The sequence below is a fragment of the Harpia harpyja genome, chromosome 21 (assembly GCF_026419915.1).
Source record: "Harpia harpyja isolate bHarHar1 chromosome 21, bHarHar1 primary haplotype, whole genome shotgun sequence".
Lineage (NCBI taxonomy): Eukaryota > Metazoa > Chordata > Aves > Accipitriformes > Accipitridae > Harpia > Harpia harpyja.
The window spans coordinates 5203634-5218387 of NC_068960.1; the positions used below are offsets into that span (position 1 = coordinate 5203634).

General features: G+C 36.5%; 1 protein-coding gene across 5 annotated transcripts in view; it reads right to left on the reverse strand.

The window, feature by feature from the left end:
- Window positions 1–14754, reverse strand: part of SDK1 (sidekick cell adhesion molecule 1) — a 419217-nt gene that overhangs the window by 278943 nt on the left and 125520 nt on the right. For all 5 annotated transcript variants that reach the window (XM_052772288.1, XM_052772287.1, XM_052772289.1 and 2 more), the window contains 2 exons: window positions 12696–12802; window positions 7845–7992 (listed from right to left, as the gene is read on the reverse strand). In XM_052772288.1, the coding sequence (XP_052628248.1) occupies window positions 7845–7992; window positions 12696–12802 (255 nt within the window). The remainder of the gene's footprint in view (window positions 1–7844; window positions 7993–12695; window positions 12803–14754) is intronic.

Sequence of the window (14754 nt, forward strand, 5' to 3'; positions counted from 1 at the left end):
TTCAAGTTGAATACTGTTAACAAAGTAGACTTGATGCAAATCAACCATGAAAGCCACAATAGAACCCCAGAGTGCAAAGTTCTGTGGGTTTTTTTCTTCCTGAATCAGACAACAGTTTTCAATATGAAAGTAAATCTGCCCAAATGTTAGGCTTTTAAAATTATTCTACACAAATCTGTATTATACAATTACAAACTTGTATGTCTTAACACCTTTGTACATCATATAAAATGCACTAGAATTATGAGGAAGGACAGCATTTGTCCATTTCTGCACAGAAAGAAAATTAATAATCCTTTGTAGTATACAGCCAGACGTACTGACAGATACATTTTCTTCAGTCAGTTTTGATTAATAAAAGTTAATTGGTAAACATAAGACATTACCTTCTGCTATATTTGATAAGTCACAAGCATTTTGCATCTATTTCCATAAAAATAGAGATATGTGAGGGATCATAGGAGATAAATTGTTCCCAGGGATTTGTGAACAATTGCCACTTTTTAAGCATAAAGCAATAGTTTTCTTCTGCACATTTGCTCTTAAGAATGACTGCAACAATTTTAAATAGTCTTATCTTGGCTGCATATTAAAATACTTCCGTTTGTAGACAGAGTAGTTCAAAGATGGACAGAAAAATGTTTTTCTACAAAAGTATGTTAGTTGTTAAAGGACTATATTTGTGATTTGTCCCTAATATCATAATTAGTTCTGATTAGGAAATGCAGCAGATGCAAGAAGTGAGCCCCAAAGTACAATGACAATGAGTCTTCATACTTACCTACCTCTAAATTGGATATAATTTTTAAAAAATAGTGTGTAGTTCACTTTCAAAGAGTAATGTTATTAACACTTTTTTCATAGTCCATATTTTTTCTCTCTCAAAGTACATTCGTCCCCAGAAAGCAACAAACTCATAAATCAATTTCTACTGCAAGCTGTGATAACTAAATCATACTTAGAGCAAAAAGGTTTCCTTCTAGTGACACTTCCATTCCCTTTGTTTTACAAATTCCAAATCTATGATTAATAAACGTAGCGGCACATAAAATGATTTTGTTCTTGAAATGTGATCATCTTAGGAAAAACAAAATCCAACAGTCAGATTTTCCTCTTAGACAGTGATCTTTAAAGTTTTATTGAAATTTACAGCTGTTGAAGATTGTGCTGAAAGACACTGTGAGCAGCTGAGGCCCATTAAAACACAATATTAGTTCCAAGCATCCACTCTTCTTCTGTGGAAAAAATATGGATTTTACAGTGCTAGCATAATGGCAGCAACTTCCCCTGGCTTATGAAAAAAATATATATTAAAAAAATCCTCTGTGGTTTGTGGTCCAATTCTGTTATGAAACATACTGGTCAAATCCCAAAATGTGGCTCGCATCTCATCAGTCGGAGTGTCTCTCTTGGGAGGAATCCACTTCTAAATGAGCCTTGCTGTAAAAGGCATGTACTTTGGCAGCAATTTTTTTTCTATTGTCCCTCTTCCACCCTAGGATGGGCTGTGTTGCTCCTTCACGCCCTGCACCCAGCACATACATGGTCCCCAAATACGACTCAGTCTTCCTCTCCCTTCATCTAAACAACACACAAGATTTTACCCTAAAAGTTAAGAGGTCTGAATAAATTAATTTTTGAAACATATGTTTAAAACCTGTGGCAAACAAATTATGAGCAGAGAGAAAAACAGTGAGGTTGAATCTAGACAAGTCAAACAGCTTTAGAAAATAATCCTGGGATTTGCTTACCCTGAGGTGTTAACGTTTTCCTCTACTGAACACAGTAGACAATAATACTCAAAACAGTCCACTGACAGCATCCAGAACTACTCAAACTGAGTACTTGAAGACATGATGGGAGATTTCCCTACAGTCTTTCATATGCATATAAGCCTTGGGGATAACAGTAAAATTTTGTGTAAGATGATTCCTAGTGCTGCCTGTTCCTTCAAATTGAAATTACTCAATGCAGAAGTTTGGTTAAATAAATGAATAACAGGATACTAATGAATTGCAGTTTAAGGAAATAATTTAATTCTACAAAATATTCTTCTTTTTCAGGTGCTGACTTTAAAATTAATGTGGAGCCTGTAAAAGGTACAGACAGATAAAAACAGCTTATACGTTTTTTGCCACGTCTCTTATTGCTGAGAGGTGTCACTCCATAATGTTAGCAGAATTAAGAGATCTGCAAACTTTTTTTTTTTAAGTATTGCTTAGCTAATACACTGCAGAGTTGACAGCCTCTGAATTTATTGTTCACTAATGCTAATCATCACAATTTTAATTAAAGTATTATCCGGTGTATGTGAAAAGTAATTATGTGCAACTAACGTAAGTTGTATGACAGGCTAGTATTTGTAGAGAAATGCATTGCTGGCACTAGAACTGCTCATATAAAAATGAAGTGGTGTTTGTTTTAAAGTGAAAAATACATACATGGCACATTAAGTGAGCTGCTATCATCAAGACAAAACCTAATCTAATGCTCACATCAGCCCCAAATTCGATGTATTATTCCTAGATATTTTATTTTTTCTCATCCTTTAAAGCCTATTTAGCTACAGCTACCTTTTTTGAGACTGTCATTAATATATTTACAATTTTGCCTTAACAAATGGCTAGTAAATCTGCACCAGCTTTGCTTATTTGCAAGGTATTATGAGTGTTCAAAACCACAGCAAGTCATATTTGACAGTTGCTTGTGCCTAACATATTTTCATTCCACAATATGTCAGCACATTTATTCACTATAAGAGTTAGTAATGACCAGACATATTCAAATGCATAATGAATTGTTCTTTCTGAAAAAAATAGATATTAAACTCATGTATAGCTAAAGGCAATGCAATTCATCTTCCCTGTCTAGTGGGATGAAGTGCATTTGTAAAGTGTTTTGGTTCATTAACAGTTAACTAAGTGACAAAATGTCCAGACAGCTGAAAGGGACAGCCCAGAAGTGCCTTTATATCCCAAAAATGAACCTTCCTGTTTCATGTCAGACATAATTCCACTAACAAAAGACATGAATTAATATTCATCTAACTGCAGCTTACTAGGGGAAAAAAATAGTTTCAGTGTAAGAAAGGTAATGAAGACAGTAATAATGTCTTCATAGTAGAAGTTTTCTTCTTAAAGAAGAAACCAACAATAAATGAATTGATGGCTAGAGCGAACCTTTTCAGTGAAAAAGTCCTTCACTTTGAAAAAGGTAAAAAAGTCCTCTAAGAGTACGAAGAATTTAATTCCTCAATACCACAACTGAAAGGCAATTGTAGACTTTGACGGTGCTACTGTCCTTTGTGCCTCTCCAACGTACTGTATATGCCTAGTGTAAAGAAAGTTAAACGCACTCAGCTTTTAAGTCTGATGAAGTATACCCAGGCAAGGCAAGCTGAAGGCTTTACATCTCAGAGTAGCAATTTCTTTTGATGAAGTTACCTTTAGAGAGGCTATTGTTTTCTGTAAGATGTGAGGGGAAACAGGTGAAATAATCCCATCAGTCAAGACCCTGGATAACAGTGCTGCTGTAATTCCACATTAGTCTACTGCTGTGTTTGGAAAACATTAATCTGTTTAGGTGTAACGTGAAGTCTTTTCTAAAACTTCTTGGGAAATTTTCATGTAAGATAATAATAAAAAAACATCTCCAACCCTAATTCCTCTCCTTGCTTATTTTCTCTTGCTGTTGATCTTTTGGTCTTCTCTCTGATTCTCCACTTCATACTTTCCTCGCATGTACATAGCTTCCTTCTGATGATCTAGAAACACCTCTTTAAAATATAAAGCTGAGGTTTTGGTGATGGATAATGCACAAAAGCCAAAATGAATATACATGCACACTGTACTAAGTGGGGGGAAGGGGGAGGGTGGGCAGGCAGGGATTTTAGGACTTAAATTTATAAATACACACCATCGTGTTGCACTAGCTCTGCTGCAGATTTGTTAGTTGCCTTAAGTCATAAACTATAATGACAACCCCATGAGTATATGCAGGCCATTTGCTTCACATTCATATATTATACAGGGATTTGTTGACTTTACATGCCCACTCATTTAGGAGAAACTTGTCATGCTATTCTTGTTTTTATCCAGGGAACCTTAACAAAATATTATGGCACCAATACCACTAAAATGGGATTTAATACATAGTTATTTGCTGCAAAATTCAACCATGAGTTACGCTACCAGTTAAATTAAACAGAATATGCCGTTTGAAAAAAATTGCCTATGATGTCTCAAAGAAACTTTCACTCAGAAAATATCACAGCCATGCACACTCACAGAGTAGGATTACCATTCTGACTAGAAAAAGGTGAAATCTAAGCTATATGCTGAATCTTTTCTTTTTTCCCCAGGCTAAACAATTGACACTTTTCAGCCTAATGATCAGTAAGAGAAACAGGAAATTACAGGTTTGTTACACCCGGTCAAGTTCAGGAATAACCGCTCTGGTGAGACCCCACCTGGAGTACTGTGTGCAGCTCTGGAGTCCTCAGCACAGGAAAGACATGGACCTGTTGGAGCGGGTCCAGAGGAAGGTCATGAAAACAGAAGACTGGAACACCTCTGTTATGAGGCAAGGCTGAGACAGCTGGGGCTGTTCAGCATGGAGAAGAGAAGGCTCCTGGGAGACCTTATTGCAGCCTTTCAATACTTAAAGGGGGCTTATAAGAAAGACGGGGACAAACTTTTTAGTAGGGCCTATTGCAATAGGACAAGGGGTAATGGTTTTAAACTAAAAGAGGGTAGATTCAGACTAGATATAAGGAAGACATTTTTTATGACAAGGGTGGTGAAACTGGCACAGGTTGCCCAGAGAAGTGGTAGATGCCCCATCACTGGAAACATTCAAGGTCAGGTTGGACAGGGCTGTGAGCAACCTGATCGAGTTGAGGATGTCCCTGCTTATTGCAGTGAGGTTGGACTAGATGACCTTTAAAGGTCCTTTCCAGCCCAAACTATTCTATGATCTGTTAGAACTGGCAGCTGCATTAATGTGTATAAATAATTATTAGAAAACACAAAGAACAGATGAGAGTCTTATTTGACATATTGTAAAGTATCTTTAAAATACTACATAAAGCGATACCACAATCTTTTGACAATTCAGCAACTCTGTTATCTTGGCTCCCTAGAACTACACTACTTGTGGAATGCTGAATAGCTGGCAGAACCCCACCCCATAAATGTCCTAAATACTGGTAAACAGTGAAGGAGAAAGACATCAGCATCTACTACCTTAAACCTGCCAGGTAAACCCTACTGCAGAGCCAATTAAATGACATTCCTTGAAATATCTTAAAAATTTTTTTTTTCTCAGAACTAGTCCTTACTTTTGATCTTTCATATTTCTCACAGAAGGACAACTCAGCACACTCTGTTTCCACATCAGTGAAATAAATTCATTCTAGTGGTGACAGTAGCTCTCTGTAAATAAGCATCAGGATCATTATTATGGCATAAAAATGGTGCAATGTTAAGTACATGTACATTAAGGCTTTTGCATGAGTAAGAGTTAACTTGACCAACTATTTGAATGAATTGTACCATAACCACAACTACTGTCCCCAATTTTAGCACTGTTTATTTCCCCAGTCTGCATACACTGCAGCGATGTTACTCTCAGAAATCATTATAGCTGGCAGACTAGCTGATTGATTTAGCCAAATCATTGTAAGCTTGTTTAAGAGGATTAAAAAAGCTTTATATTGATTTAGCAATGTAAGGTACTTTTAATCAGTTTAAAGAGCATCTATACAAGGTGGTTGTATCAATTTAACCGATCAGTTTAGCAGGTGATCCAGTTAGATTGATGCATCAGTCTAACTGGATCACCTGCTAAACTGATTGGTTAAATTGATACACCTCTGTGTACAGAAAACATGTCAAATGCACAACTTGCTCCACAGATAAGAAACAGAGGTCCCATAAGGTATTTTTACATTTCTCACAGTTTTATATGCATCCTCTCCGTGCCTCATGTTTCCCGTATTTATAGGGCTGCCATATTTACTTCCAGAATTTCACAGACAGCAATATGTGAGTGGATGCTATATGGTTTTTCCAATACTTTGAGGGAGCAGCAGAACTACTGCACATAGAATGTACTGATGATTGGTATGTGTACCATAAATCCGTCACTTCCTGAACTTACCAGGCTTACTACACAACATATATCAAACTTCCAAGGAGGTTCACACTTTCAGCATGTGTACTTCTACTGCGAAAGTATTCAGAAATTGCTACACAGGCCAGACAAATGTCCTCAAATTCCTTTCAGACAAAATTTCTGACCAGGGAAGTAAAATATATGTGCAAACCTTTAGGTATATTTCACTCCCACTATAGAACACAGTTTTACAGTTTTTCCATTTGTAAGCATTACCACAGCGCTAAGAATTACAAGTGATTTTACCTTAACTATCCAAACAGGGTAGAAGTAAGAGTAAAGCATAGCATACCAAAATTAGGATTTTACATTAACGAATATACCACACACATATCTCTACTTGCAGTTTTCCCAAACTGTAAGAGAACTCACACAAATCTCACTTTCAGACATTGCATGTTTGCCTAGGTCACTCTTCTGTTCCCCCATAATAGTTCCCAAGAAACTGTCTGATACCTGGATAACAAGGCTTTTTCACCATCTGCAAATTTTTGATTTGCGTATTCTCAGCATTGACAAAAGAAAATTTGTAATGTGGCAGGAGTGGAGGAAGTAGATTCTTAATGGTTAATAACTCAGGATTTGTCACTTAGCTCTCTTCAAGAGATTGCCCAGAAACCCATTGTTTCATCTTCCAGCTGTTTCCCATCAAATTACTATTAAATTATTCATAAATTATTACATAGTTTCTTCACATCCCTGCAATACTAATTTTAACAGTTTCAAAGAGCCTGTAATACTAGTTTTCAGGTTTAAAAAATGCAGCAGTAAAATATACAGTACGGATTAATAAAATTAAAATCCAGGAAGGGTTTTCCCTTTACAATATAAACTCTAAAGACTCACCACCCCTTCGGGAACTTAGCAATATCCCATTGCCAGCAGTTGCTAGCATGTCTATCCCTTCAACCACATGAAAATATAACACACCGATAAAAATAACCACCAACATTCTTGGCATTTCAACAGTTTCCTAATAAATTAGGCAAGTAAAAAAAAGATTTTATCTATGTTTTTTAATGTTACCGCTAACCCCTTCAGTCTCTAAATAAAATTGTGCAGGTAAAAACACAGGATGGCTTCATTACTGTTTCAGGAAAGGATAAATGAGGACACCTTGAGATAATAAGTAATCAAAGTGCAAGTACTGTGCCATTAGTGGGTGAGTTGCTAATTAGTCAAAAAGAAATAAAACTGTCATTGTAGGCTAAAAAGATAAGGAAAAAATGAGCAATATTTAGAATTGTATCGTGAGGAAAATAGTATTAGGCATAACTCTACGTTAAAAAAAAAATCAGTCTCATATATTAAAAAAGAAAAATCTCAGTATTCATTAAGTTAGTCCACTCAAGTAAACGTAATCGAGACATGAGCATTTACTTTTCCAAAATGTATCATGAAAATGAATAGCGTGAAGGAAGTGCAGACATTCTGCATATCTAGTCCCTTATGCTGCACCAGGACCATTAAAACCACATGAATTATTTTGTCAAACTGCTTAGGAAGTTCAAAGATGGTCTTTAAATAGTCATTTATCTCGAACTTAGTATGAACAAGGCTACTTTATTCTCTTTAAACCTTAATTAGTGTAGTTAAAATGTAAGTTGCGTTATCAAATATAATTAATCATATTTTAGGTAGGGGGTATTTTGAGCTTTAAATTGACTTACATTCTGCTGCTTGGTATAATCTTGTGCCCGTCTCTAAACCATGTCACTTGTGGTCTTGGATAGCTGAGTATGTGTAGGAAGTTTAGAACTGCAGCTTGTCCTTGAGTCACTGTTTTTCTCTGGTTTGTGTCCATGAAATTTCCCATGTCTGCAAAGAAAAAATTATACTAAGAGTCCTGGAAGTTCTTGTCTGTCTCCCCATTTCTTTTCAGCGGACAGAGAAATAACTGTGCTTTACAATAGTCATTGGCATTGCTATAATTAATCAATATGACACTACAGATTATGAGACAGTTTTGATTAATACAGATTTGGATGAACATAAGGCATAAGGCAAATCCAAGTGCTGCTGGTGCACACAAGAAGTACATCAGTCAGCAGTACTGCATGGCCTCAGTGTTCTCTTGCAATAACTGAGTGTTTTTAACGGAAAGTGACATTTTAATGGAGGTTTGTTTGTTGTTTTTTTTAAATAACTCCTTGCACAATATAAAAGAAATTCCTGTCCAATGCAAAGGAATGCAAATGCTGTATATAATTTTATCAATTTTTTGGTCACCAATTTTTTTTTTTATCCTTTGAGCCATAGCTACACAAATAGACAATCAGCTGCATCACTTGTACACAAACCAATGTACAGTCAGATCTATGCAAGTAAGCCATTATACCCAAATGGATATCAAAATAACAAGGCTATAGTCATATTGGTAGCTATTAGTTCTTCTGGCACTACACTGTGACTTAGACTAGATCTCTGACATTTACAAAGGCATCAGTAGTATTAAAGAGCAGCTTTTAACAAAAATTTTAATGGAAGAAAACTGACTGCAAAACTTCTGTCTCTGAAGGTTTTATTTCATAGACAAGTTCACACATCTGTGGAGGTCTTGTAAAAATTCAGTGAACGTTTCCTTCTTGTTCTTCTTGTTGAAGCCCAATAGCATCCTGGCTTGTATCAGAAATCGCATGGCCAGCAGGACCAGGGCAGTGATTGTCCCCCTGTACCCCAGTACACTGTACACCAGTAGCACTGGTGAGGCCGCACCTTGAATACTGTGTTCAGTTTTGGGCCCCTCGCTACAAGAAAGACATAGAGGGGCTAGAGCATGTCCAGAGAAGGGCAACGAAGCTGGTGAAGGGTCTAGAGCACAAGTCTTATGAGGAGCGGCTGAGGGAACTGGGGTTGTTTAGCCTGGAGAAAAGGAGGCTGAGGGGAGACCTTATCGCTCTCTACACCTACCTGAAAGAAGGTTGTAGTGAGGTGGGGGTCAGTCTCTTCTCCCAAGTAACAAGTGATAGGATGAGGGGAAATGGCCTCAAGTTGTGCCAGGGGAGGTTTCGGTTGGATATTAGGAAAAATTTCTTCACCTAAAGGGTTGTCAAGCATTGGAACAGGCTGCCCAGGGAAGTGGTGGAGTCACCATCCCTGGAGGTATTTAAAAGACGTGTAGATGTGGCACTTCTGGGACATGGTTTAGTGGTGGACTTGGCAGTGCTAGAGTAACGGTTGGACTTGATGATCTTAAAGGTCTTTTCCAACCTAAATGATTCTATGATTCTTTTGCCTTTTGTATCACATTCCTATCCATTAAAATAAACAGGGCTGTAGGCTCCTACCTACCCTCGAAATGACTTCTATACATTTTAATTTGCTTTAAACCAAGAAACTGACACCCACACATGCAGAACTATTCTGATTTCTGCCACTGAATTCCCTTTTTTTTTTTTTTTTTTTTTTTAAGGACCACAGGTTCTTTACAAGTTCTCTGCTGCAGAGGGGGATGCAAAGGACATTGAAACATCGAAGACTACTATCAGGTCTGTGGATGGCAGGAGATGAGAACAGACAGAACAAGAGCAGAAATTAAAAACACATGGTATTTTAAAGAAGCTTTAATCATCTTTGTGATTTTCAAGTTATTTATTCAGACATAATCAGCATTGTACTTCCTCTGTTGCTCCATATTTCTTACAACTGTAATCAGATCATCTACTTGAAAAGAAGTTTCAAACCGTGTAGGTGGATCTAATTAACTTCACTGTCATATGATTATTTTAATCTTCACAATCCAAGAGTTTTTAAGCCCATTCTGTAATTAAGATTTACTCAGCAGTTTTCTCACAAATATCTGTTCCCATACGGTTAAGTAATATGTTAGCATGTGTTGAGAACATTTTTTCAATTATTTAACAAGTTCCCTGCTACTTCTGAGATCCAGGACATTGAAAATACCTCAAATCTTTCTCAGCACACATTCTAATTGTGCCTTTCAATTTTTCACTAGAGATCTTGACTTTAAGTGTATTGGGAAGCATTCTCTATCCAGTGGCAAAAATAGTTCATTTCCTGTGACATCTAACATACAGTTCCCCGTAACTCTTGATGACTGGATAAGATGACTTTAGTAACCCCTTGGAATGTTGCTTTCTGATATGTTTTCAAGAATAACCAAAAAGTAAAATATGGTAAAATATCAGGTACTTCATTATATCTACACAGCTTAAATCAATTAATTTAGATTGAAAAAAGTTAAAATACAGAAAACAATCACATGGTATCAGTAGCTACCCTGGGTGGAGGAGAAAGAGGGTATTTAAAACTTGTAGAACACTTTAATCTGCAGGAATAAAGTGCAAGTCTGACTGACAAGTTTCACTATAGAAGCCATATATGCCACTATAGGTTCAAGACCAAAGGTCTCCCAAGCCATATAAGATCTGCTTTGCTTTGTCTCAGTGTCTTTTATCAGTGAAAATAAATAATAAATAGACTGCTTAATTCAGAGAAGTCTTAAGAGATAGCTTTTTAGCCTTGTTCAGAACTACAAATTAAATGGGGGAAAAAATTAAAACCGAAGTAAACAAGTACATTTCTTTCTCTCTCAAGAACAACCAAACACACACACAGAAAAACCTGGAGAAACAAAACACTTCACTGCAAATCTTTTCCTCATTCAGAGGGGAATAAAGCTATCTTTTCAGGAGACAAAATTCTTTAGCAGCAGTATCAAGGTAAAGTATTCCTGTGCCTCCTTCTCACTATCGTTCCCGCAAGTACTTCCTCAAGAATTGCTCCCTCCACTATGCCAGTACAACTGCCTGTACAGCTGTGTAGGGAATCAGACGGGGGTGGGAAAGAACTATTTTAACAAACCCTACAAAACAATTGTTGTTTTTTTTAAATTTTGGAAAAGCTTCCCAGTCCACAGCTGCACAAACAAGTTTTCCTGCTGAGCCTAAAGGCATAGTGTGCTACATTGCAATACAAGACCGGGAATGATTAGTGGGATGGATGAGAAAATGGGTACGTTTTTCTCTGGTACTGCCACCAAAGCCTTTGTTCCCTGAAACCACACCTGTAGATGCAACTCCAGAGGCATCTAAGCTAATCTAATGGCTCCCTGCTGCAGAATGAGAAGCATCTCACCCTCACCTTCCCCTGTTCCATCTTCCCCTTCTAACCTCATTGGAGGTCCCCCACCCCAGTCATAGTTATGGTCACTCGCACCAGCTTTCACTAGATCCTCTGTGACATGATAAAATTCACTAAACCAGAAGAATAATATTTAGAAAAGTATTTGCAAAGGTCTGACATACATCAGACTGAGCACAAGATCACTGGGAGGTGTATACAGCAGGGGCATAAGAGTTGGTAGAAGGCAGGGAAGGAAAACCCCATTTTAGCAGCAGTTTATTTTTACATTAGCTCCCAGCATCTCTGAAACAACACCACTGAGAGATCAAACATCAAATTACCAATATTACTGACATTACAGATATAGTAACATAATTTACCATAATAAACTGGTGAACATGATACCAAAACTTACATAGTATCATTTGCAACTGTTTTTACTTTAAAACACAGGAAATTCCATGTAATTTCCCTCATGACATAGTGATTAACTTGAATCAGTTCCTTGGAATTGGGTTTCTAATAAATAATTCAATTTATCTAAATTCCACTTATCAAGTGACATTTACTACTACTGAATTTCCAGTTAATGACCCTGAGGAAGAGAAATTTGATCCATGTATCAGATTGCTTGCAGTATACAAATCTGTCTTTTTAATTTTTTTTTTATGTTTTTACTTTGAAAAAAGAATAAGGCCTAATTTTATTATTATTTCCAAACAAGTTATTTGGATTATATTTTCTATAAGTTAACTGAAAAAAAGAAAACTAGAGTATACGATCATTTCTTAGGTCACATTAACTAGCACTAACTCCAGTTTAACATTTCCAAATGGAAGTTAGATATCAAATCAGAGGCCAACTCAAAAATTCTGCATAGTCCAAACTAAAGCAGTACAGACATTGGAGAGTTTGGTTCAGAAAAGTGTTGAGAACAGACTTTTAAAGTTTCGTTAGCAAGGTTTTTGTTGTGAAACAGCTTATTTTGTATCACAAGGATTATGATCTGAAATCTTCACGGAGCTATCTCCACCATACCGTTTTCTTTCAGATATCCTCTGCTGTCCTCTGGGCTTTTTGTTGTTGTTGTTGTTTTGATTGATTGTTTGTTTTGTGCTATATGGCCTTTCTTAATCCCTGCATACTCAGGGAATGGTATAATGGTTTTCTTATGCTACAGCTATCTCCAAATGATCTCGCTTTGATGGCTTTGAATGGCTCAAAGCTTGCTTTAATGCTGCACCGCTTTGAACTGCTTCCCAGAAGATAACTAGAGTAAGTGTGAAACTTCTCGTGAAGCAATAATTTTAAAATTTATTAAATATGTTATCTAATAACTTTTCAGACTAGCAAATGCTATTGGTATGTTGGGTTTTTAACGCACAAAAAGAATCGGTTAGCTAATGAATCACAGAGTAAATTCCATTCAAACATACATGCCACTTGAACTTCAGATCTCCTTTGCAGCAATGCCCCCATCCTGTTCCGTACGACACATTGATAAAAGCCAGCATCAGACCTCTGCAAAGCTGGGATGATGTACCTATAAGACAAAATGCAGAATTACAGTGCACTTCTTCCTAAAGTCAGATCAATGCTACTTTATGTGGCATTTCTTATTTCTCTTCTAGCATTTTACACATTGTCTCAAATGCTTATTGTATTTTTTCTTACAAACAGCGTTCTCATATAATCTCTGGTCTTTGGCTACAATATTGTCTGTACTGTATAGAAGAAAAAAAATACTTGAAATGCATAAAATATCTTTCAGTCTTAAGATCTACATTTGATAAATGCTAATTAGTTCTCCATAAATTCTCTTGAAATATAGACTTAAATACTTTCTTTAGTTTTATCTACCGCCATTCACAAGGCAAAGATGCCTGGTAATTTGTTCAGAGGTGGCACAAGAAGACTGCAGTCTAAATGTAGGCACTAGGAAGACTTGCAAGAAATACTAAAGCTTTCCAGTGAAAAAAAGATGGTTACTACACTGTGTGACCACTGTAACTCAGAAGAATACTGGAAAAGACAAAGTGCACTGTATGTTGTATTTGGTTTGCCCTTCACTATGCTTAAAAAGTGACTTAGTCCACTAATGCCCACCTTCCTCATTCAACTGTATCTGATTACTCAACATGAAAATGAGTTGATAGGCACAGTTTTAATGTGAATAAAACACATGAATAATATAGATAATCCTGCATTAAACAAACATTAATCAAAGCACATATTCTCCCGGTCACCTTCTGGAGATATTATGGTAGGATTAATGAAAGTCTTTATGAAAAGATAAGGAAAAATAAAACTGCTGAATTTTAATCTTCAGAATTTAATTCCCCTAAAAGAAAGCATCTCTTCTCATACTCACATAGACTATACACACGCACATACAGAGCTTAATATCTGAACAGAATCAGACAGCATAAAAACAAAGGAGGTAGACGAAATCTCATTTAAGTGATAAATGAAGACTATAATCACTGCATTATAATTACAATCAAATACACTATAGCAAATAGGTCAGACAACCAAATACAGTGAATTAAAACAGCCCAACACCATGGACAAATTTCAGCAATCTACTATGACTCCTAGGAGACCCTGGCTTCCTAAGTATACGAGTTGTAGGCAATTGTGTTTTCTGTCTGCCTGTGTGCCTAAGCTGACTCCTTGTGACCTCCTTTGGAGCAACCGGCAAATTTTCTCCAGTGATTATGACAATTTGTACTGGGAAGATAAGGAAGACTCAAAACAGTGCTCTGTTTGGAAGCAGTAAACCCAACCGACAATCAGCACACAAATACTTGCTGGCCAGTGAGTACATAACTCTGAATTAGCCATGCTGCCTCTTGCCTGATGAGTACGAGAGTGAGAAAATAGGTGAAAATACAAGGCATAGCATAGAAATCAATAGGACATAAGGCTTCCCTAGTTCCTTACAGAATAATTTCTTTTTCTGCCAGGCAGATGACTGTTGCAAAACATCATTACAAAAAAAAAAAAAAAAAATTTAAACATTCTGACAAATAAATATTGACAATTCATTTTTACAGTTCATTCTACCAAATAGTTTATAGCTTAACAAGCTTTTCTTTCTCCCATAAAGATTTAGTATTGTACTTGGCTAACATATTTTCCTCTGCTTGTCTACTAAGTAGAGCTAAAATTAAAGGCTTCTTTCTTTGGTATTCATCTGTACTAAGTCAGTAACGCAGAGTTAGTTTTTCTGTCACTAGGACAAAACAAATCAATTAGATCAGAAGTGTCCTACTTTTGTTTTCTTTTCTGACTTATTACTGTTTCAGCAGGAAACATTCTTTATATGTTGCCTGAAGAAAAGAAAATCTTTTAAAAGTTTACAGTGAAAATCCCATCTACCTTGGAAATGACAAATGCCCAAACCTACTGAGCAGTTGGCTCCTCAGCAGACCTACTGGGTAATAACGTGCAGGTAAGGCAAGCAAAATGAGAAGAATTAAATAACAAAAGTAA